The sequence below is a fragment of the Penicillium coprophilum genome (assembly GCF_028826855.1).
Source record: "Penicillium coprophilum strain IBT 35676 chromosome Unknown utg000005l_segment0_segment0, whole genome shotgun sequence".
Taxonomy (NCBI): domain Eukaryota; kingdom Fungi; phylum Ascomycota; class Eurotiomycetes; order Eurotiales; family Aspergillaceae; genus Penicillium; species Penicillium coprophilum.
Window position 1 is genome coordinate 1651391 of NW_026622724.1, and position 20323 is coordinate 1671713.

Sequence of the window (20323 nt, forward strand, 5' to 3'; positions counted from 1 at the left end):
ACTGAATACATCAACGCCTTTTTGTATGAGTACATGTGCATTTCGTCCAATATGTAATTCTCTGTGTCCATCATTGTCTGCTAGACACCGCAGTCTGATTCGCACCGGTGGCACCAGCATCGGCTGCTTCCTTGGCTGCTGCATAACGGGCCCGCGCCTGGTCAAGTTTAGACATGGGACGTGCGGCACCTTCATTGCTCTCGGTTCGCTCCTCAAGACCCTTGGCCTTGTGAGCCCAATCGCGTCGGCGGCGTTTGAAGAGATCCATTGACCAGTTTCGCCAGACTGCGCGACCCACAAAGGAATCACGGAGTTCCTGTTCATGCTGCTCGAGCTCTTGCGCCATACGCTCCTTGACAAAGAAGATATCCTTGGTTGCATGCCAGAGCGCATCCACTACGTGTGATCCGCTGCTGCTCAAGGCAAGAGGTGTGAGATTGCCCTGGAAACGGGTGGTGAGCTGTCGTCGGATTTGAGGCGTGGATGTTTGGGAAGTCAGGGCCTGTTGGAGAACACGGGAAGAGGTGGGTTCTTGGGCAAGTTGTACGATGCTTTCGGGCGATTGGGCGAGAAGACTAGTGTAGACAAGTTGGCTCATCGGGCCGGGGACGGTCAACATGGCCTGTACCAGCAGAGAGGCATGCAGTTTCTCGGCCTTCTCGGCTGCAGATACTGGGGGCGGGCCCCGTGGCTTGCGCTCCTTTCCATTGTTGTCTTCATCCATATCATGATCTTCAGATTGCGGGGCCGTGTTATCCGAGGGGTTGAACTTGAGCATCTGTTGCAGTCTGATGACAGGATCCTGACTGTAAGCGCCCTCGAGTGCTTCAGCAAGAGGCTTTGTATCGACGCCACGGACCACACACCGCTCAATCAACATCTTGGGGACAATGAGTCTCGACCGTTCAATCAAGCCCGGAATTTCGGGGATGATGTTGGCCATGGCAATCTTCAAGTCATCCTTGCCCAGTCTCTCCAGCATCCGAAGAACCACGTATCCAGCAGTGCTATTGCGAGCGAGGGAACCAATTCGGTCGCCCAAGTTATTTCTGTAAAGGTTTTTGAATGATTTACCAGGAAGATATCGCACCATCGTCTCTAACAGGCGGGATCCCACTGGGTCGTAGAGGAGACCACGGATGAACACCGCGCTTTCGGATTCTTCCTCAAACGAATCATCGGGAACCAGTCTCCGGATGGTCGACTTGGGATCTTTGGCACTAGACTTGCCAAAGTGCGAAAGCTCCAAGAACAACAGTACCTGGAGCACAGGGTTTCCAACGGGATGTGTGGCCAGGGCGCGGAGATAAACATCGTCGAGACCGGCAACCATATCGGTCATGATCTTCTTGAGTGCCGGCTCAAATGTTGCTGGAACAGTGTGTTTCTCGTTAGATTTTTCCATCTTCTCCTCGCCCTGAATAGCCTTGATCTCAATTCTTTCCTTCTTGCGACTTGCAACAAACGACTCATTTGACGTGACATCTACCGGCTCACCTGCAAGAACCAGCAGTAGCACGCGGATCGTGTGCGACGCAAATCGTTCTGTCAGCAGGTATCCCCAGTTTTCCTTCAGTTCTTCAATAACAGCCATGAACATCTCTGCGAGCGATAGTTCCGGCTCTTCTTCTCCTTCTTCGTCTCCGTCGGACTGTTTAGGTTGAGGCTTCGCCTTTTGCATCACGGCAGGCGCAGCGTGAATAAAAAGAGTCTCACAGCAGTGACTCGCGAATCGATGCTGCACTAGGTGGAGGAAATGGCCGATAAACTTGCTGAATATCCGGCGCAGTTGTTGGGTGTTTGACATTGAAATCAATTTCTCCATGAGTCTCGAACAGCCCTGACTGCAAGCAATCTTCAATTCTTTGCCACTTGCTTCCGAGTACACACTGTCGACAAACAAGCTACGCTCTTCGGCATCCTGGAACTGGTTTAGCTCCAACATTTCGTTGGCGCGCTGGAAGTATTCTGACTCCTCCTCGTCTAGGAGACCGTAGAAAGGCATATCGCCATCCAGGTTAGGCTGTTCGCCTTCCTGCTGCTCGCCCTGATCAAGCGGAATGTAGTCCTCATTTTCAGGAAGCTGGACGTCGTCGTTGACCTCGTTGATCTCGTCGGCGTCGTCGGCAGATGGCTTCATTCGCTTCGCAACGGGGTCTTCGGCGGTTTCCTCGAACTTTCTCTTGGAATCATCCTTCTGGGCTTTCTTCTCGGCCCTGCGGCCTCTTTTTTGTTGTTCGCGAGGCATTGTGGCGGTATGTCGTGAGAAAAGATGGACTTGAAGCGCTGGAAATTTTTTGGATAAGCGGTGGTCCAAGCGTCTCCGCGGTGATAAGAGTTTGGTGTGTTTGCAATTTTGGCCATTCTATAAGATGAAAACAACAGGCCGATTATCTAGTAGAGTGAATTATAATTGGATTTCATATGGCATAGCTAATATACAGGTTCCATTTTTATCCTTTAAACTGCAGAATAGATGGCAGAGACATGGCGCCCACATTCAACACGCTGTTCCATGCTCACATTGCGCTTGTCGACCTTGCCCTTGTGACGAGGCATGATCTGTAATCGCGCCTCGCCCTGTGTTTTCTTGTTTTGGGGAGGGGCATTGATATGGGTTGGTTTGGACTGGTTACTTCGCTTTCCTGTTCCCAGCTGGAAATGCTCGTTGCCTCCCCAGAAGAGAACATCATAGCCCCAGTCTTTGGATTGGTCCAAAGAGTCTTTCGTAGTCCTACTAACATTGATTTTGTTGTCCAAAATAGCAGAGACATGTGTTGTACCAACAGACATGGCCCGAATCCGGATAGGGGTCATTTGCTTTGTCTTCTCGTCATACTCGCTCACGCCACTCAGAGCTTTCACCTTGGTCGGGGAGTCTTGCAGGTGAACCCATCTGCCATTTCCGAGAGTACCCCAAATCCCTCTACCACATGACCATGTGTCTGTGGTCACTTTTCCAAGATCATGCACATTGGCAGCTTCTTCTTCATACCCCAGAATGCGCTTGACATCGACGGAGAAGAAGGTGTTTGCGCCACCAGCAGCAATGCTGGTAACCTTAGGTAGGTAGAGGTTTCTGCTATAGAGCTTTTGTACCTTCATAAGGAACGGAGCATCCTTGAAAGGCCTCTCAGGTTCAAAATCCACACCCAATTGGCCAAATGAGTTGTCGCCAAAGCCAAACATACGGCCATCTTTGCTCAGCGCCAGCGAGTGGTAGTCCCCACAGGCAATCTGAACAATCTTGGAGCCTGCAAGAGCTGTAACTTCGTGGCAGGCATCTGCTGGTCCCTTGGGTCTGGTGGACCAGGTAAGTCCCTCCACACCGAGTTGGCCAAGCGAAGGGTAATTTTCGGTAGATGACGCTGCAGAGAAGACTCGGCCGGAGCTTGTAAGGAGTAGCACATGTTCAAGTCCTCCACTGATTGTGGTGACCTTTTCACCTAGCTTCAAAGATGGGTTCAGTACACGGTAGCTCAAGTTAGACCGATTGGGCCAGAACGGAACCCAAGAGCTTTCTGTTAACTTTGGACCGCTACTTTGCTCATTCTTGGACGTAGGTAGTGAGTATACAGTCCCATCCGAGGACAGCGCGATGATTCGACTTTCGGACAAAGCGAGCGAGATGAGATTCTTGCCAGTCAGAGTCGCCGTGGGCTTGAAGTCTGACTCGGAGAATGCGTGGCCCCATTGCACTAGATCTCCGTTCTCGGTGATTGCTGCACCGCACTTTTCCTCGATCTTAAGATCTCTCAGCACCTGGCCATCAAAGTACTTGAAACGCCGAGGAGTCTTGATGTCGGTATCTTTGGATCCTGGATCCACCACACGATAAACGTTAGACCCCCATGTGTACACGCCGGGGCTTTTCAGACTCCGCTTCTCCTGAATGAACTGGGCTTGAAGATCGTTGGCATCAACGGGTTGTCTCTTCGTAACCTCCGGGCGACTCGCCCAATCCTCCTTTCCACCATCAGTCAGGTATGAATATCCCAAAAAGACTGCAGTTCCTGTAACAGCGAACCCGAGAGAATTGCGGATCCAGTGCGATGACGGGCTTGGCTTTTGCGATTGACTGCTAGCAAATCGGGACCATGGCGCATTTAATGACTGAGCCGCCGAGTTTCTGAGTGGACGAAAGGCGAGGACGGAGTGCGTCGCGGGCCGTCGCATTTGGGATTTCAACATTGTAGATGATGGCGGGATCACCAGCTAGGGCATATCAAACCTGCAAAGGTGAAATTATATCCGGGGAAGCTCTCAATGGCGCGCCTGTGATTTGTTGCAGCAATCCAGGCGGGAGCTCTCGGCAGAACCCATCTCGGAGTTGACCACATCGCAGTTCGACTTCAACATCAAAGCTGGCCTGAAATTCACTCTGAATTAAGTCGGCAGAGAGATATGAGCTGCGGGCTGACTCCCATCACACTCCCTCGGTCTTGACCGCACCATGCCTTCCACAAAGCAGCAACGTGCCCGCCGCCAAACCGCTCCCTCTGGCCCGCCGCGCATACCTACCGCCAAAGAAACCCAATCGAGTCTCCAAGCATTGGACGAGAAATCGCCAAGCACCTTTGAGTGGGAAACACCAGGATGGAGCAACGAACTTGAGTTTTCGCAGTGGCTTAACGGTATTAAGGGGGACTTGATTGAGGAGAGCTATGACGAGTACCAGTACGATCGACATTGAACGGCTATCGGAGGTGTGCTAATTTATTTTTCTGTAGGAATTGTTTGGATGAACTTGAACAATCGAAAGAGCACATCGACGAGATCTTAACGAACACCCTAACCCTTCTGGATGACCTATCCAGCTTGTCTGAATCATTCAAATCGGTTGAGACTCAAACATCAAACTTCGAGAAACAATGCCAAGGTCTCTTGTCTGCCCAGGAACGGGACACAAAGCTTGCGAATGGTATCCAAAACAACCTTCACTATTATGATTTCTTAGACCCTGCGTCGCGGCGACTTAATGCCCCCGGCGCGGGCAATACAGTTCGCGACAAGGAATTTTCAGATATGTTAAGGCATCTGGACGTGTGCTTGGATTACATGGAAACACATGTGAGTAAACAGGTCATTGGTGTCCATGCGCATATCGCTAATCCCTACGTAGCCTGAGCAAAAAGAGGCAGAGGTCTATCGCTCGAGATACCGGCTACTGCTAACGCGTGCCTTGACGCTCATCCGAGGCAACTTTGTATCTTCACTCAAGGATATCTACCAGAGTGTCTCCAAAAAGATTTCAGATCAGCAGTTGAATGACACAGCCTTGTCAGCTCTCCTTTACGCCAAATTCAGGGTCGGGGCACCTGAACTGAAGCAGATTGGAGTCGAGATTCAAAAGAGAGCCGTGCCGCCGCTCAACCCAGACCAGAACAATGAGGCTGAATATCAGAGTCTGATGAACGAGCTGCACAGCAACTACTCGGCCACCCGTGCAAAGCTGATCCTTCCGCTCGCCCGCAAAAAGCTCGGGGAAATTACACAGACGCCTAGTTCGTCCAAGGACCTGGTTGCCTTTGCTCGAGCTAGCATCGGTTATATCCGTGGTCTATGTCTAGACGAATACGATCTATGGGGAGAATGGTTCCATGGACAAGGGGGCTTGTATGACTTCCTCGAGACGCTATGCGAACCACTCTATGATCATCTTCGTCCACGAATCATCCACGAATCTGACATCGTCAGGCTATGTCAGCTATGCAATCTACTACAGACCCGCTATTTCTTAGACTCAGAAGAAGAACCGGAACAAGTTGATACGAACCAGCTTGACTTTTCTCTTTTGATCCAGCCCGCTTTGCAAGACGTGCAGGCTCGACTTGTCTTCCGTGCTCTAGCTGTGCTGCGCGACGAAATCGAGCGTTACAAACCTAAGCCGGAGGATATTGATTACCCTATGCGCAACCGACAGGTATCTCTGACAGTGTCAGATACTCAGATCTCGGGCAAGAAGGACACATCCGCGGATACACTGGTCGATATGACGGCCAAACAAGCCGACGACGCAGATGGATCTCCACAAGAGCCAGACGGTAAATGGGACTTTGAGACCCAGACCGCCCTAAAGGGCTGGTATCCAACCCTGCGAAAAGCAATCTGGCTCTTGAGTCGGATATACCGCCTAGTGAACGTAAGATGCCTCCCTGCGACAGCCGTAACCCACCCACACCCATACTGACCACCCCAGTCTACCGTGTTCGACGATCTAGCACACCAAATCGTGCACCAAACAACCCTCTCTCTTCAACATGCTAGCACCCTAATCTCCGCCAAAGCCACACCAGCCGACAGTCAACTCTTCCTAATGAGCCACCTCCTAATCCTAAAACAACAAATCGTCGCCTTCGACATCGAATACGTCTCCGCCGATATCTCCTTCGACTTCTCCGCCATGACAAGCACATTCTGGGAGCTGCGCGAGCGCGGCGGCCTCTTCAACCCGCGCAACCTGATGCGTCTCGTCGGCCACGGCCTCATTCCACGCGTTGTGGAGAACATGCTCGACGCAAAAGTTGAACTGGATGGCCGTCTTCGCACGGTCATCAACGACTTCATCAATGCCTTTGCTGCTCGCATGACCGCCTCGCTACCATCTCAATTCATCGATTCCCGCAACCTCGCGCGCGGCGAACTTATCCTTCCTTCCTGCCGTACTATCGAGAAAGAGGTACCGGGTTTGCGTAAGGTCTTGAACGAGTATATCGACGACACGCGTATGAAAGAGACTCTTGTTGGGGCGGTCCAGGACCGCACTATCCAGATTTACGAGGATTTCTTTGAGAAGTATACTTCCGCCGAGAAGGCCAAGGGCAACTTTGTTAGTAAGAAAGGAAAGGGTCGGGACGATGCTGTCTGGGATGTCAATACCTTTGCCGAATGGTGCGAGGGTGTGTTCCGTGTTGGTGTCGCTGGGTTACAGGCTGATATCCCCGAGGACGACGACGACCTCCTAAGCACCAGCTCTTAGGACTTGGATTCGTTTTTATGATCTTTTTTTAATATCCGCTTCTTGAGCATAGATACCATGTTGAATTGAGCACTTTTGTACATCCACAACCCAAATAATTGTATATATCCTTCCTAACTACGACAGCAATTCTCGCTGGTGTTGTATGTAGTATATTAGAACTAGACTGCAACGGGGGAATAATCCAGTTCCTCCGGTAAATGTAATTATTCACAAACGTGTAGAAATGTATGTACAGCTGATCAGAATCAATAGCAGAATCCAGACGACAAATCTCGCTTCAAGCACGTCAAAACAAAAGGGTATGTACAGTCGATAGGAGAAAGCGCAAAGTCGTCAAGGAACTCCGAACCCAATCAAACAAGCCAAATCAAAGGATCTCAAAGAACATCACGGATTTTGGCGTACAATTCTGTATCTAGGAAATTGTAATTCGCATCGGACTCGCAGAAGGGGTGGCGGGTGAGCAAGGTGCCAGCAGTAGGGCGTTCAGCCGAGTCACTGGAAAGAAGTCAGTAAAAGAAAATCCCAAAACCGAAATCCTATGGATACTTACATTGTAAAGCAGTCGTACATGAACGCAAGAGCCGCAGGACTAATGTTCATAGAAACATCATCCGGAATCGGTGGAGCCTGGCTCAGACTCCCAAGTTTGAAAATAGCACCGATGGCCTCCTCCTTGCTCCAAGGTCGACGGCCCGCAAACATCTCCAGCACCACACAGCCAAGGGACCAGATATCGACCTTGGCACTGTAGCCCTGGCCCTGGGACTGTATGACCTCCGGGGCCATCCAGAAGACGGAGCCCTGCATGGAGTTGGACGAGTCGTTCCCGTAGATGTCGTCTGTTTTCTTGGAGATACCGAAGTCGGAGATCTTGCACGTGCCATCGAGATCCAGGAGGATGTTGTCTGCTTTTAGATCGCGGTGGAGGATTCCTTTGTCATGCAGGTATGCCAGTCCGCCCAAGGTTTGCCGCGTCAGTGATCTAACGACACTTTCCTCGAATTTGCCGTGCTTGCGCAGACAACTTCCTACAGATCCACCGGAGATATACTCCAGATAGATCGAGATGGAGAATTCGCCACGCTCGCATCCAAGATACTGCACGATGTTAGGGTGCTCAAGGTGCTGCATCGTGTCGATCTCCTGATCCAGGGCGGCGACCATCTCCTTGATGCGGTCTTTGTCTGCACCTGCAATTCGCGGGTTGATCTCAACTAGTTTGACTGCCAAAACTTCACCATTGTCTGCGTTCATGCCTAGGTATACACGGCCGTAAGTACCCTTGCCGATGAGCTGACCACGGATGATGCGGAAAGTGGGCTGTCGCTGAGGAACAGGCCCGGCATTAGAAATTTGGGCGCTGTTTTGCGGAATTGGATCGAGTTGGCTAAGCCGGGTGCCTGGCTTAGGTCTGATTTGCATGATCTTGGCGCCGAACATCTTGGTGCTCTTTCGGCGCAGAAGATCGCCAGACCTCTGGGGACCAGCATTGCTAACGCTGTTTGTCCGGTTCGCTCCCTGGGCCACCTGCCTAATGGATTTCATGCGAGAAAGTCCACCGCCACCGCCGCCACCACGAGCAAGTTTCTGCCGAGCGAAATTGACAGGTTCAGGTGGTCTCACCGGACCTGTGCCAGACGCATGACTTCCATGCGGCATGGTTGGCTGAGCTTCCTTTTTGTCTTTGAAGCTCGTATCATGTTCGCTGATAGCCTTGGTATTGGGCGATGAGGGCTCATCCAGATAAGGAGCGTCAAGATCAACGTCGGGGAAGAAGTCGTCGAGGTGGTCGATAACGCCTTCGACGGCAGGTCTGCTTGCCCAGATATCTCGGGCAAATGACTCTCGCCGTAGTTCAGGCCTCTCATCTTCAGGAGAAACCGGTCCCCAGGTACTAGAAGCCGGTTCCTTCCCATCAGATGCCTCTCCGCTGGAACTGGGACCGGCAGTGCTCGGAGATTTGAATCTGACAGACAATTTTGATTTTAATTGATCTTTTGTGTTCACAGTCAATGATGGCCTCTCCGACTTCTTTTCAGCCTCAGCTTGCGCTTCTCTGTGTTCTTCCTGGGCCCTTGAAGGTCGGACTTGGAATAAGCCATCGTCGGAGTCATCATCTGAGTCATCATCCAAGTCCTGTTGCTGTTGAGGAGTTCGCTGGAAGGATACTTGATTCTCTTCAAAGTCGAACTCTGGACCGAAGGACTTGCGGGATTGCAAGCCCGGTCTCGACGGGTCTTCAGAAACAGGTTTTTCGGGTGACTGATTGGCAAATGAGACTGGTGGCTTCTCGCGTTCCGTGGCCATCTTCGAAGGCGACCTCGAGGAGTCTGGAAGATAGTCAACGGGAGAACGATCGTTCCGCGCTGTATCATGCATATATTGGCCGAGGGGTGTTCTACTTGAAAATGTTCCAGTAGAGTCAAACGTTCCAGGTCGGTCAGGCTCGGAGCTTGCACTGTCTTGAGTGTTGGCTGCAGACTTAGATACAGTCGACACCGAAGGCAATGGCGTGCCAACGGCACTTGTAATGCGGCCAACACTGGCAATCGCAGCGCCCAAGGAAGGCTGCATCCGAGTTTCTCGAGCTTCACGAGTAGTGGGTCTCCTGCTGAGAGAGTTGACCTTGGTAAGAGTGTTGGACTCTATTGGGGCCATTGGGGGCTTGCGGAGTGGTACAAGCGAATCTCCCTTCTTTTCATCATAAGGAGAGATACGAGGACTGTCAAAGTCAATGACTTCGTTTCGCCTGTACCCGGTTTCACTGTAGGCATTCTTATTCTGATGAGATTGCGGGTTTTTGGATTGCAAATATTGTTTTTGTTTACGTTCAACTTCACGGAGATGCTCCTCATGGCGAGCGAGCAAATCAGTTTTGTCAGACCCAAGCGCTTGGCTTGCATCTTGTACTATCTCCGCCGATGACGCTTTCCCTGTCGGGGGCTTGAGTGTATTTTGCCGAGAGCTCAATAATGGGGATTCTGGTTTAGTACGATGTGGTGATAGTCTGTTGAGAGCATCTTCGTCCAGGGGCTTCCTGTGGACCTGGTGGTGTGTCGTAGTGGGGGACATATTGGGCTTGTCTGCAAATGAAACTCCTAAGCCATCGACTTGAGGAGTATTAGATGGCATAGGAAGCATTGGAGTCCCTCGTACAAACAGCTTGAGAGAACCGTACGCATCTGACTTGTTTCGGCGCGACTGCGCGAGGTTTGCGTCACTCAGAGGATCCTCATGCTCGCTCTGCCCGGGTTGGGTGAGATAAATCTGAGCACTGGTCGGGTCGACCGCCAGGCTTTGACAGATTCCCATACGCAATGAATCAAAAGAGTCCAAATCAGTGATGTCAATCAGACGGAAGTTCAAGCCGTCCGTGGTCACAAATATCCATTTCTTCGCTTTTGTGGTCGCCGTGGATGGACGTTCACCGACTGACATGTCGCTAGAATTGTAAGCAGGCTTTATGTAAGGGAGATAGGCTTCACTCGGGCGAGTCTCTGGGCTCGTGGTAGGTGATGAGTCTTCGTGCCCCTGATCTGGAGATGGCTGATTGGAAGCGGTGACTTTCGTCTTCTTCTTGAGAATATTAGAGAAAAAGCCTTTATGTTCTTTGGAGTACGAAGACGAGGTTTGGTCACTCCACTGTCGACCAGAGGCATCTTGAGGTGAGGGACGAGCACCTTCTTGGGCTTGTCTACGTGAATCATAGTATCGGGCTGTGGTGCCCCGACTAAATCCATTGACCGAGTCGGTGCTATTACCCCGGGAGTGGTCATACTGTCTCAGTGTCAGATCCCCAGTGGATGATGAGAATGCTCCCAGATTAGCGGGTGACGCCTGTTGCATGGCCGGGCTGCCGCTCTTTGGGCTTTCTTCATGGGGCCGAAGAGATGATCCCTGGAAAGTGCCGGATTCACTGCCAATGGACGGACTCTGGCGTCGATGATCGGTGTTCATCCCCGACAAGGCGTTACGGGTATACTCGGACCGCAAATGGTCAGAAGATCGCAGCCAGTTTTCTCGCGCCGGCGGGTCATTGTACCTCGGCGAATCGTGCCCAGTAGGGACCGGCATGGTAACAGAACGTTGCCCAGTCGGTTTCTGGCCTTGATTGGAGGCGTGCAATGCACTTAGATGCTCCGGACTCACATCATTGACACCAGGGACAGGGCCAGCAGAACGTGGCTCGGGGAAATTATTGGAGAAGTAGGCCGCACTGTTTTCAGGAAACGCACTCGCCGGCGGCTGCGTCTGATTCAGTGGTGTAGAAACGGCATAGTCTTGCGAACCATCATGGATTTGACGGATGAGTTTGCGCATACGCTTTCCTTCATCTCGTTCCCGGCCAGGTTCCCATTTTTTGCCACTCCGGCCAACCTCTTTTGACAACTGAGGATAAACCACTTGATGCATTTTTCCAAGATTTCCTCGCCCGCCGGATCCATGTCCAAGTTCGAGGAAGTCAGCCCCTTCGAGCTCCAACGATTTGAATGTTTCCTGCCAATCGCTGGAAAATCCATTCTTGGCAAGCCAGAGGAGCACGCGATCCAACGGCCACTGGATTGCAGCTTCGCTGTGAGATAGACCACCCAGAGAAGCACCGCTAACATTATGGCGATGACTAGATGTTTTGACAAGCTCGGTATTTTGAGCTGTCGCCTGCTGTTGCGGACTGTCGTTGGACGTTAATTCATGAATGTTGCCATGAAGAGCGTAAGGCGGAGAGATAGTGCGGCCACCGGGGGTCTGAGGAAGGCTTGGGTCTGTTTTATATGGGATTGAAGTATTGATGTGATCGTGCATTTGGCTGAGACCCAATCGTTGTCTCTCGGCGTTTGTGTGCGCATATGGATCATATGAAGCTCTTCCATGGGGATCAAACAACCCTGGAATGCCCACGCCAATGGTATCGTTCCCGGGTATATAAGTTGCAGATGTTAGAGGCTGATGGTCATGGCGCGGGGGAACGATCGACAACTGAGCTGGTGGACGACCGTATGTCAGATGTTGATTTGGCGCGGGGGCAAGAGGTGGCGGCGGTGGGAAGCCTGGGTTCAGCGCCGGTCTGGCCCAGTTTTGCTGCCATCCTGTCGGAGCTCCATAGGTCGTCCCTGGAGGCGGGCCAGGGGGAGGAGGTGGTACCAACGTTTGGGCTTGTGGATGTCGAGGCGGAGGCGGAGGCAGGTTCATGTGTTGGCCTTGAGAAGGCGGGGGGCCCCGGGACATACTGTTGACGTCCATCCATTGTGATAGCCGATTCACCGGATCTGCCTAGTGACTCTAGTTATACCCCACTGTCTCAACTGCGACGTTCGGAAGACGTTTAGGCGGAGGTGTGTTCGGTGTTGTTCAGGTATGATCATCAACACATCATTCTCGACGTCCCAAACACCAAAACAAACGGTCGGACTCGAAGAATTGATACTCGATCTCGCCGATCGCTTCAGAAGGGCAGAACTGAAACGAATTTAGGTTCTCGGTGCGTGGGCTGACATGGTTCGATTCGGCGTCGCAGACGTTATCGCAGCGCTTAGGATTGCGGAACAGACTGAGATCGCGCGAGGGGCTAGTACAGGGTTCAAGATAATCGATTAAAAAAGAGGGAAAGTCTTCTAGACTCAGTACATGGTTAGTCAACTGCCAAGGAGCTTCCGAGTGTTTTCAGATGATGCGATTGGGTCGAAAGATTGGAAGATTGGAAGGTCGAAAGGCCGAAAGGTCGAGCGAATGAAAACCCGAGCAACTGGAAGCGAGCGCAGAACACCGCAACTCCTTGCTTCCGACGTATCTCGGAAACGAATGGAACTCACCAAGAATTCTCGAAGGGATAAAACGATATCAAAATGTCTGTTATAGTGCTTTGATGCCCTGAGAGGGATCGTCACGTGGGTCCCGTAACTGCTGGATGCCCCCGGGGCCGGTCTTTTAGGGTTATAGTACCGAGTAGTAGCTCTGAATTGTGAGTACCTTGGACACAGTATACAATCAGAAAGGAAAACAATATATAGTACTATTTCTTGAACCGACACTTCATGGGATACCCTGGGGACCCCATCCGAGGCCCTGCAATCTCCCAGCTCACTGTGGCCCGTGATCACCTAGCACCAATAACAGCCCTGTGGCGTGTGTCCAAGAACATTGAAGAAATTACTCATATTTTAGTGTATGCCTACAGTTAGTCTGGGGTGCTGAAAAGAAGTCCTCTAGTACTTCTACGGATCATAGAGCCCAAAGGCTGTCACTTGAGAAACAGATTCTTAAAAAAAAGCGCAAACTAAATGTTTCGCTAGAAAACCCACAGAACACGAGGAAGAATTCTTTTCGAAAGGTCAGAAAAATCCATTGAACACATTAACCGTCCTCGTGAAGGTCATGGAAAAATCAGGTCGGACATCTCACGCCGTTTTTAGCGTCAGTTTTCTACATTCTGTGGCTAATTATCATCATCTTCCTATAGTACTGATCGAGGGAAGAAATACCTATAAGAAATATATCTAAGCAAATACCAAGGAAAACACTTAAGAGAACACTGAAATTGTCCGTCTTGACACCTTACCTGTTGTACGCAAAAAACCAAAACTCTAGACTTCATATCTCTAGATTTTGAGAGCAGGACCCCTTTCTGTACATTTTCCACCCCATAGTCTCCGTTTAGCGATATATCGAACAACAAGCAACCAGAATGGTTGTTGAATCAATGTAGCTGTACTTCAGACCGTAGCCATGGGCGAATTTGATCACGTCAGTCTCTTCAGTGCCGGGCAATACTTCATTTGGGCAACGAAGCCACCATCATAGATAATCTTCAGCAGTCTTCTTGAGAAGGCAAAGATACTGAGACATTCAGCCCGTCCCCCCAAGGTCAGAATCTTTATGATAGGGAGCCTGAGAATTTTACCGACAATGCTTGCCAGAATAGTAGCCATACTAACCCAAGAAGCACTTCGGAGTTAGCATGGGTATAACAGGAAACGTTGGAGCCGATAGTGGAATGTAAAGCCAGCATAAAGAAGCAGACCCAGATCCTATGACCCAGATCCTATTAATGTTAGAGTCTCGTGCATCTGACGTTCTTTTTCATAGTACGTACTGACCAGGCATAGTGTCGAACACTGCCTTCTTACTCCAGATCAAAGCACAAGCCTCGGTCCCACGCACACCATCTGCAGCATCTGTGCTGACCACGGGATTTTCCCAGATCTCCTTCTCGGCACGACCCGAGCTACCAGCCGACACGTCACCCAACCTAGCAAGGTGTGGGATTTAAAACCAAGCTTTTCACGGCCGAATTATGCCCCGTGTCAATTCTGCGTAATGGTTGGTTTACGGGTCTATCGGCCGAGTCGGGCTTGTCTCTAGGGTGTGGCTAGGTAGCTTGAGAAAAGCCGGTTTGCCGGCAGTCGCAGCAGAGTGGCTGTTCAGTTTATATCTACGGAGTAGCAGATGTGGGTAGTGTAATATCTTGATTGCAACATTGAAATTAGTAGGTAGACATAGCCGTGATGTGCATGGGTATGAATAAGCACATGGAACAGACCCCATTCGAATGCCGTACCTTTTCTCTCATTTCTTAGACCACAATAGACCCGAATGAGAATGCAACCACTTTGGACGCTAAGGGCTTATTTTGCGCAAAGTGGAGAGGCAGACAATGAGATCATTCTTGGAACTCCACCTTGGATCAGGATTCAGGACGCTATACAAAGGGTGACGTTCATAAAGACTTTGTAGGCTTCAGAGTGGAAGTACTATAGATGATAAATGGATATGTGCATTAATCCTGGACATTCTAAGGTTATGTACGATGTAGTACCTATCTAGGTACCTACAATCTAGAGTCCATCTCCATCAAATGAAGATTAGAAGATTCACCCAAAATCGAACTTGAATATCCCGATTTGCCGCTCTCGAGCCATTGCAAGGTTTCTTCTTTCTTCCAAGGTTTGTAGCCCTTCCCTGGGAGATTTGCACACTTTGCTGAGCTGGATCAGAATGTTGATTCCTTGAAGCCTTTTGCTATCTAGCCGAATTCGGCAAATTCGAGTATATGTTGTCGCACTTTCAAGTATACAAAAAGCTTGATTTCCAACGTAATATGTTAATTTTGACATCGTTAGAGGGTCTAGCCTTGTACTAGCCGAGGACGCTGGTTGTCTTTGCGGATTACATATCCTCAACAACTTGATAGCGAGACAATATACGCCAGACCTTGCTAAAGGATAATGGTAGACTATGAAACTTTTCATCTTGATTTCATGATTGAGTTCTGAAAATTTTCATGCTGCTCGTAACAAGCGTTATTAAATCCTGCCGATATGTGGCCATCTCCTTTCAAAACAAACGCCGTGAAATCAGAAAATGGGAAACAAACCACCAAGGCCTAGATAGGCCAAAGTTCAGTTTTTGCTAGCATGTTGCTTTCATGTGCATCGTGATATTACGACATGAGTCATAATGTACCCGCGCTTCGCTTAATCGCTACTATTGCGGTGTGCAGCAGCCTCAGCGGTCAGTTTCAGGGCCGCAGGGGCGTCATCGCGAGGCATGTACAGCTCGACCAGCTAGATAGTGTATTAGTAGACAGTTTTAAGAGACATCCCCTATTGATAACTTACTCGAAGCTTGTCGGACACGTTGAAGCTCTCGTCGGCGAACAGCTTGTTGAGTTCGTCACGGGTCTTGATACGGTAGCCTTGGTAGTTGTCCTTGGCTCCGAAGACTTTGGGGATGTTTACAAACTCCCACGGCTGGATGTCGTTGTATTCTGCGTCCCATCCGTGAATGTATCGCTCGATGGTGTAGCCTTCGTTGCAGATGACGAACCTGGGGATGGTCAGTACATGATATGAGAACTCTGAGTTGATGTAGATACTGACACGATAGGATTCAACTTGCTCTTCAGGATAGTGCTCAGTTCCTGGACAGTAAGCTGGATACTTCCGTCGCCAATGAAGAGGATGGTTCGGCGGTCTTTCTGCTCTTTGGCAGCCAGGGCAGCGCCCTGGCAGGCTCCCATGGAGTAACCAATGCTGCCCCAAAGAACTTGGCTAATGGCAGTCACGTTTGCGGGGAAGCGAGTGTCCCAAATACCAAAGTTGGCAGTGCCAGTCTCCGTAAGGACGATGTCCTTCTCCCTTAGCCACTGTCCGACGATGGACCAGAGCCAGTTGTGGGTGATGGTTTGATCAGTGGAATTTTGCTCGCTTTCAGGCAGTCTGTTGGTGATGGGAGGGGCAGGGGCAGGGTTCAGAGGATTCATCCGCTGAACGACCTTCCGCAGAACACCTTTCATGTTGATATTAGGATATTCCGAGTAACGCACTCTCACAAAAGTGCTGTGGAAGTCAATGGTGTTCAGCTGTCCAATGCGGTAAGTGAAGCCAGTAGTATTGAAATCGGACTTGATCGCTCCAACGCTCAGAATGAGGTCGGAGGACTCGACCGCCTCACTGACTCCAGGGTTAGACCCGTTGCCAGCATAAACACCACCGAAGTTCTTGTGATTCTCGTTCACCGCTCCTTTGCCCATCGGAGTCACAAAGGTTGGCAAGCCAGACTTCTCGACCAAGTCGCGTACTTCTTCTAGTGCGCGGTGACGGATAGCACAGGCGTCAACCAAAATGATGGGGTTCTTTGCGGCATGAAGATACTTTAGGACAACATCGACCACGTAGTCCTCCTTCTCCGGATCGTTCGGAGGCAGTGAGAGATCAATCGGGGTCTTCAGGCGATCACCGTTGACCTTAGCAGCGACAATATCAGTTGGCAGAGTAATGTACACCGGACGACTGCGAATCCAGCATTCACGAATGGCACTGTCGATCTGAGTGGCTGCGTCATGGGGGTTGATCAGGTTTGCAACGTAGCATGAGATTCCCGCGCTCATCTTGGTGAAGACATTGAAGTCACCATTTCCGAGAGTATGATGCAACAACATTCCATCCTTCTGAGACCGGGTGGTGGGCTGGCCAACAATATGAATGACTGGGACGAACTCGGAGTAGGAACCTGCGATGGCATTGAGGGCAGACAGTTCTCCAACACCGAAGGTGGTGACAAGGGCACCAATACCGTTCACACGCGCATAGCCATCGGCGGCATATCCTAAGAGCTATTAGATCTAGATCATTCGTTCGTAGCCAAGTGTCTATCTTACCGGCATTGAGTTCGTTGCAGTTTCCAACCCAGCGAAGATCACATTTGGGAAGGTAATCCAATGCTGCCAGGTTGTAGTCACCGGGAAGACCATGCAATGAACGAATTCCAACCTCGTGGAGACGTCGGAATAAGTACTCGGCAACGTCTATGGGATTCTTGAGCTCCCTGGTGGCAATATCGGTAGAAGCCATGATGAATTGAAGTGTCTTTGGGGGGGGATAGAGATAGATAGAGAAAAGGGAAAGAGGGGATCGAGGGGCGAGAGGAAGATATAGGGGACATGGAACTTTTGTTGTGACGGGATTCGGGAGGGTGAGACCACTTGGACTACGTCATTGACTTGATGTCATGCCATTTCTATTTTTACAGTGGATTGTTTCAAGAGCTAGAACAAGATAAGGGATTATGTCGAGAGATATCTATCTTACAATTGTAGGTATAGAAATCATGTAATAAGCCTACATATATTGTTATATGCCCAGGTCGATCACGGTCCCGGCTAAACCCAAATCTCCCGGCCGATCACACAAAATTTACCCCCACCTCAGACCACTATCCTTGACATATCAGGCTTGGATCCAAAAAAGAACTATGCCGGAATCAAATCACTGGAAGAAGAGAAAGGTGAGCCTGATTAGCAAATCCCGATTGCCACAAGTACTCAAAGGTACTAATTGGGATTAGGGTGGGAAATATGGGAATCAGAAAAGTCGCGTCGCTATTGAATCTGGCGATGTGGGTGTGTTTGTGACATGCGATATGGGCAAAGAAGGAAAGTGTCTATCAGAGGCATTGGACATTTTTTTCTCATGTAAGATGCTTCAGAAAACTTTTTCCAGATCAATCCAACAATTTCATTAACTCCATCTAGGCTATTGAGAGCACCGAAAAGCAAGAGGAAGAGGAGCAAGATACTGATGATGAAGATATCGAGGCCCAGATTCGAAGAGAATTGGAGGGCCTGCAGCCTAACAAAGACAAACCTCGTCGATTCCAGCCTATGCAAATGGACATGCCTTGTGGTACGTCTGCGATTATGTCCCCTTCAAAAAAAAAAACGCCATTCGCTTATGTGCACGGCCCCCAAAACGTTCATTGGTACTAATCCCTGATAGTGACATTCATGCGCCTTGATCCTTCAATAGACCCAGTGGAGCTTGTGCACCGTCTGTGTAGCGAAGCACATGCCCACCCGGAGACCAAGAAGAGCCGTTGGATTAAGCGCATGCATCCAGTCACATCAATCAGAAAGACCATGAGTGTGGATCTAGCGGCCTTTGCAAAAGAGATTCTCAAGCCTCATTTCCATTCGGGGGGCCCACCGAAGACGGTGAGTTTTCAAGGCTCCCTATCCCGCTCTTTGGGCCTCTGAATAGTCGGAGATCCTACTGAACTAGGAAATGATCCGATCACGCATTTGTCTGTGAGGGGAAACGTACTTTGAGCATTGCTGATTTTGCCACCTATTTAGTACGCTATTCGACCTACTGTGCGAGGCAACTCGAAGCTCAACCGGGACATTATTATTAAGACTGTCGCCGATGCTGTCGGACCAGAGCATCCAGTGAATTTGAGGAACTATGATCTAATGATCCTCGTCGATGTTGCCCAAGTAAGTCCTAAAACGCGAACGCTCTTGTATTGGATCTTTTATTGACTCGTCGCAGAATGTAATTGGAATGAGTGTTGTGCAGGGTGATTACGATAAGCTGAAGCGGTTCAACTTGGCTGAGATCTATGACCCTTCACCGAAGGAAGAGCCAGCTGCCGAAGTTAGTAAGGCCAAGGCGGAGCATCAATAAAAGTGCTTTTTACAGTCATTCAGTCCTGTGGAATTTTCTGTAAATCCTATCAGTCATTCTGTGCACTTGTATCCCTCTTCACAGCTGGTTTTTAGTAAGGGTTTCTCTTCTCCCTTCACCACCCTCTCTTATCATTGCAATTCATTCGAAGGTATCTCATGAGTGTAGAAAGAGAAATTCTCTGTAGGGATGATGTAATCAAATAGCAAGCAGAGTGGAAACTACGCGTCGAACGCAATCTCCAGTCATGATAGTCGATGAACAGGCATCGCAACCGTGAAACAGGCGGTGTACCTTCAAACTCTCGCTTATGACTAGTCCTTTCAGGTAAAATTACTCGCCTGTATGTATAGGCAACATTGAATAACTCAAAATAGTCATTTTGACTTCGTGTCTAGCGAGCCTGAGTGAGAAACAGAACCCACACGACATTCTCGATAGTGGGGTTTCATAATTCATGCAAATATCCCCGTAAACATATATGTTAAGCGAATAGCCCTTGTTCGCCCAACATGATTGCCGAGATCTGCATGCATCCAGTATTGTATAATCGAGCATCGCTGCCGAGGTGAAAATTGTTGAAGATTATCATAAAGCGTATGGGTAACTGATATATCCATGAAAGTTGGGAACACTCACGTTATATCTTTTATATCTTTTAGGTTTTCGTTCAGTATTGTTTCATTGGAAAACAGAAATATTCTAGAAACATTAGAGTGATCTAATTGGCTTTAGTCAAGCACCTGTGTGGAGAAGTATTTGACACATCACTGCATGGACGCTTAAGCATTGACGTTGCATCTCGGTCCTTGATACTCCGACATGGCTTTGCCTTTTCGTTTTAGTGCTCACCCCTTGCCGCTTTTTGATCGCTGGGTAAAACGGAGCACGTCCTAACCGTGACATAAGCATTCAACTGAGTGTGGATCACCTGATCATTACATACGCCACTTACTTACATCTCCAAGGTTCCCCAAGGAACCGTCCAGTCAGGGATATCAGCGAAGCTAGCAGCTCACCTCAATAAAGTGAGATACTACCCGTGCTAAGCCTAATATTAGTGCGCCTCATAAATGACACTTGACCATAGAGTGTCAGATATCAAAACACTTTCATATCCTACAGAGTAATCCGTGTATATCCCTACTACGCCGCGACATGTACTCTTCCAAAAAGTGGAATCAGAAATTGCATAGGCACATGTCCGTTTTTGGGACACTTTCATCCATGTCTCGAACTTCCTTATTGGCAACCTCGCCGGCTGCACGTTTGACTCAACTCCGAAGACTGAGGTCAAATACATAGATGGGAAGATCCAAACCTTGGCAGATCAGGTGAACGTAAATCCGACGAACTCCGAAGCCCCGAAAAGCTTAAT

At 49.6% G+C, this 20323-nt stretch overlaps 6 protein-coding genes across 6 annotated transcripts; 2 read left to right on the plus strand and 4 right to left on the minus strand.

Moving 5' to 3' along the window:
* Positions 1-70: 70 nt before the first annotated feature.
* nop9 (RNA-binding RNA processing protein NOP9) lies at positions 71-2248 on the minus strand (the record flags this gene model as incomplete). The annotated part of the gene is made up of 1 exon (XM_056679364.1): positions 71-2248. The coding sequence occupies one exon, from the start codon at positions 2246-2248 to the stop codon at positions 71-73; it is 2178 nt and encodes a 725-aa protein (XP_056529736.1).
* Positions 2249-2460: 212 nt separating this feature from the next.
* On the minus strand, positions 2461-4176 carry N7500_008221 (RCC1 domain-containing protein; the record flags this gene model as incomplete). Its single annotated transcript, XM_056679365.1, has 1 exon — positions 2461-4176. One exon carries the CDS (start codon positions 4174-4176, stop codon positions 2461-2463), a length of 1716 nt encoding a protein of 571 aa, XP_056529737.1.
* A 277-nt stretch (positions 4177-4453) lies between these two features.
* On the plus strand, positions 4454-6979 carry N7500_008222 (Golgi transport complex subunit COG3; the record flags this gene model as incomplete). Its single annotated transcript, XM_056679366.1, has 4 exons — positions 4454-4677; positions 4731-5070; positions 5123-6142; positions 6200-6979. The coding sequence occupies 4 exons, from the start codon at positions 4454-4456 to the stop codon at positions 6977-6979; spliced, it is 2364 nt and encodes a 787-aa protein (XP_056529738.1).
* A 380-nt stretch (positions 6980-7359) lies between these two features.
* Positions 7360-12211, minus strand: bck1 (uncharacterized protein; the record flags this gene model as incomplete). Its single annotated transcript, XM_056679367.1, has 2 exons — positions 7360-7480; positions 7536-12211. 2 exons carry the CDS (start codon positions 12209-12211, stop codon positions 7360-7362), a joined length of 4797 nt encoding a protein of 1598 aa, XP_056529739.1.
* A 3245-nt stretch (positions 12212-15456) lies between these two features.
* On the minus strand, positions 15457-17334 carry N7500_008224 (alpha-keto acid decarboxylase family protein; the record flags this gene model as incomplete). The annotated part of the gene is made up of 4 exons (XM_056679368.1): positions 15457-15546; positions 15601-15808; positions 15862-17089; positions 17142-17334. The coding sequence occupies 4 exons, from the start codon at positions 17332-17334 to the stop codon at positions 15457-15459; spliced, it is 1719 nt and encodes a 572-aa protein (XP_056529740.1).
* Positions 17335-17734: 400 nt separating this feature from the next.
* On the plus strand, positions 17735-18945 carry N7500_008225 (THUMP domain-containing protein; the record flags this gene model as incomplete). The annotated part of the gene is made up of 6 exons (XM_056679369.1): positions 17735-17767; positions 17828-17878; positions 18015-18165; positions 18259-18473; positions 18615-18755; positions 18811-18945. The coding sequence occupies 6 exons, from the start codon at positions 17735-17737 to the stop codon at positions 18943-18945; spliced, it is 726 nt and encodes a 241-aa protein (XP_056529741.1).
* Between the last annotated feature and the right edge of the window lie 1378 nt (positions 18946-20323).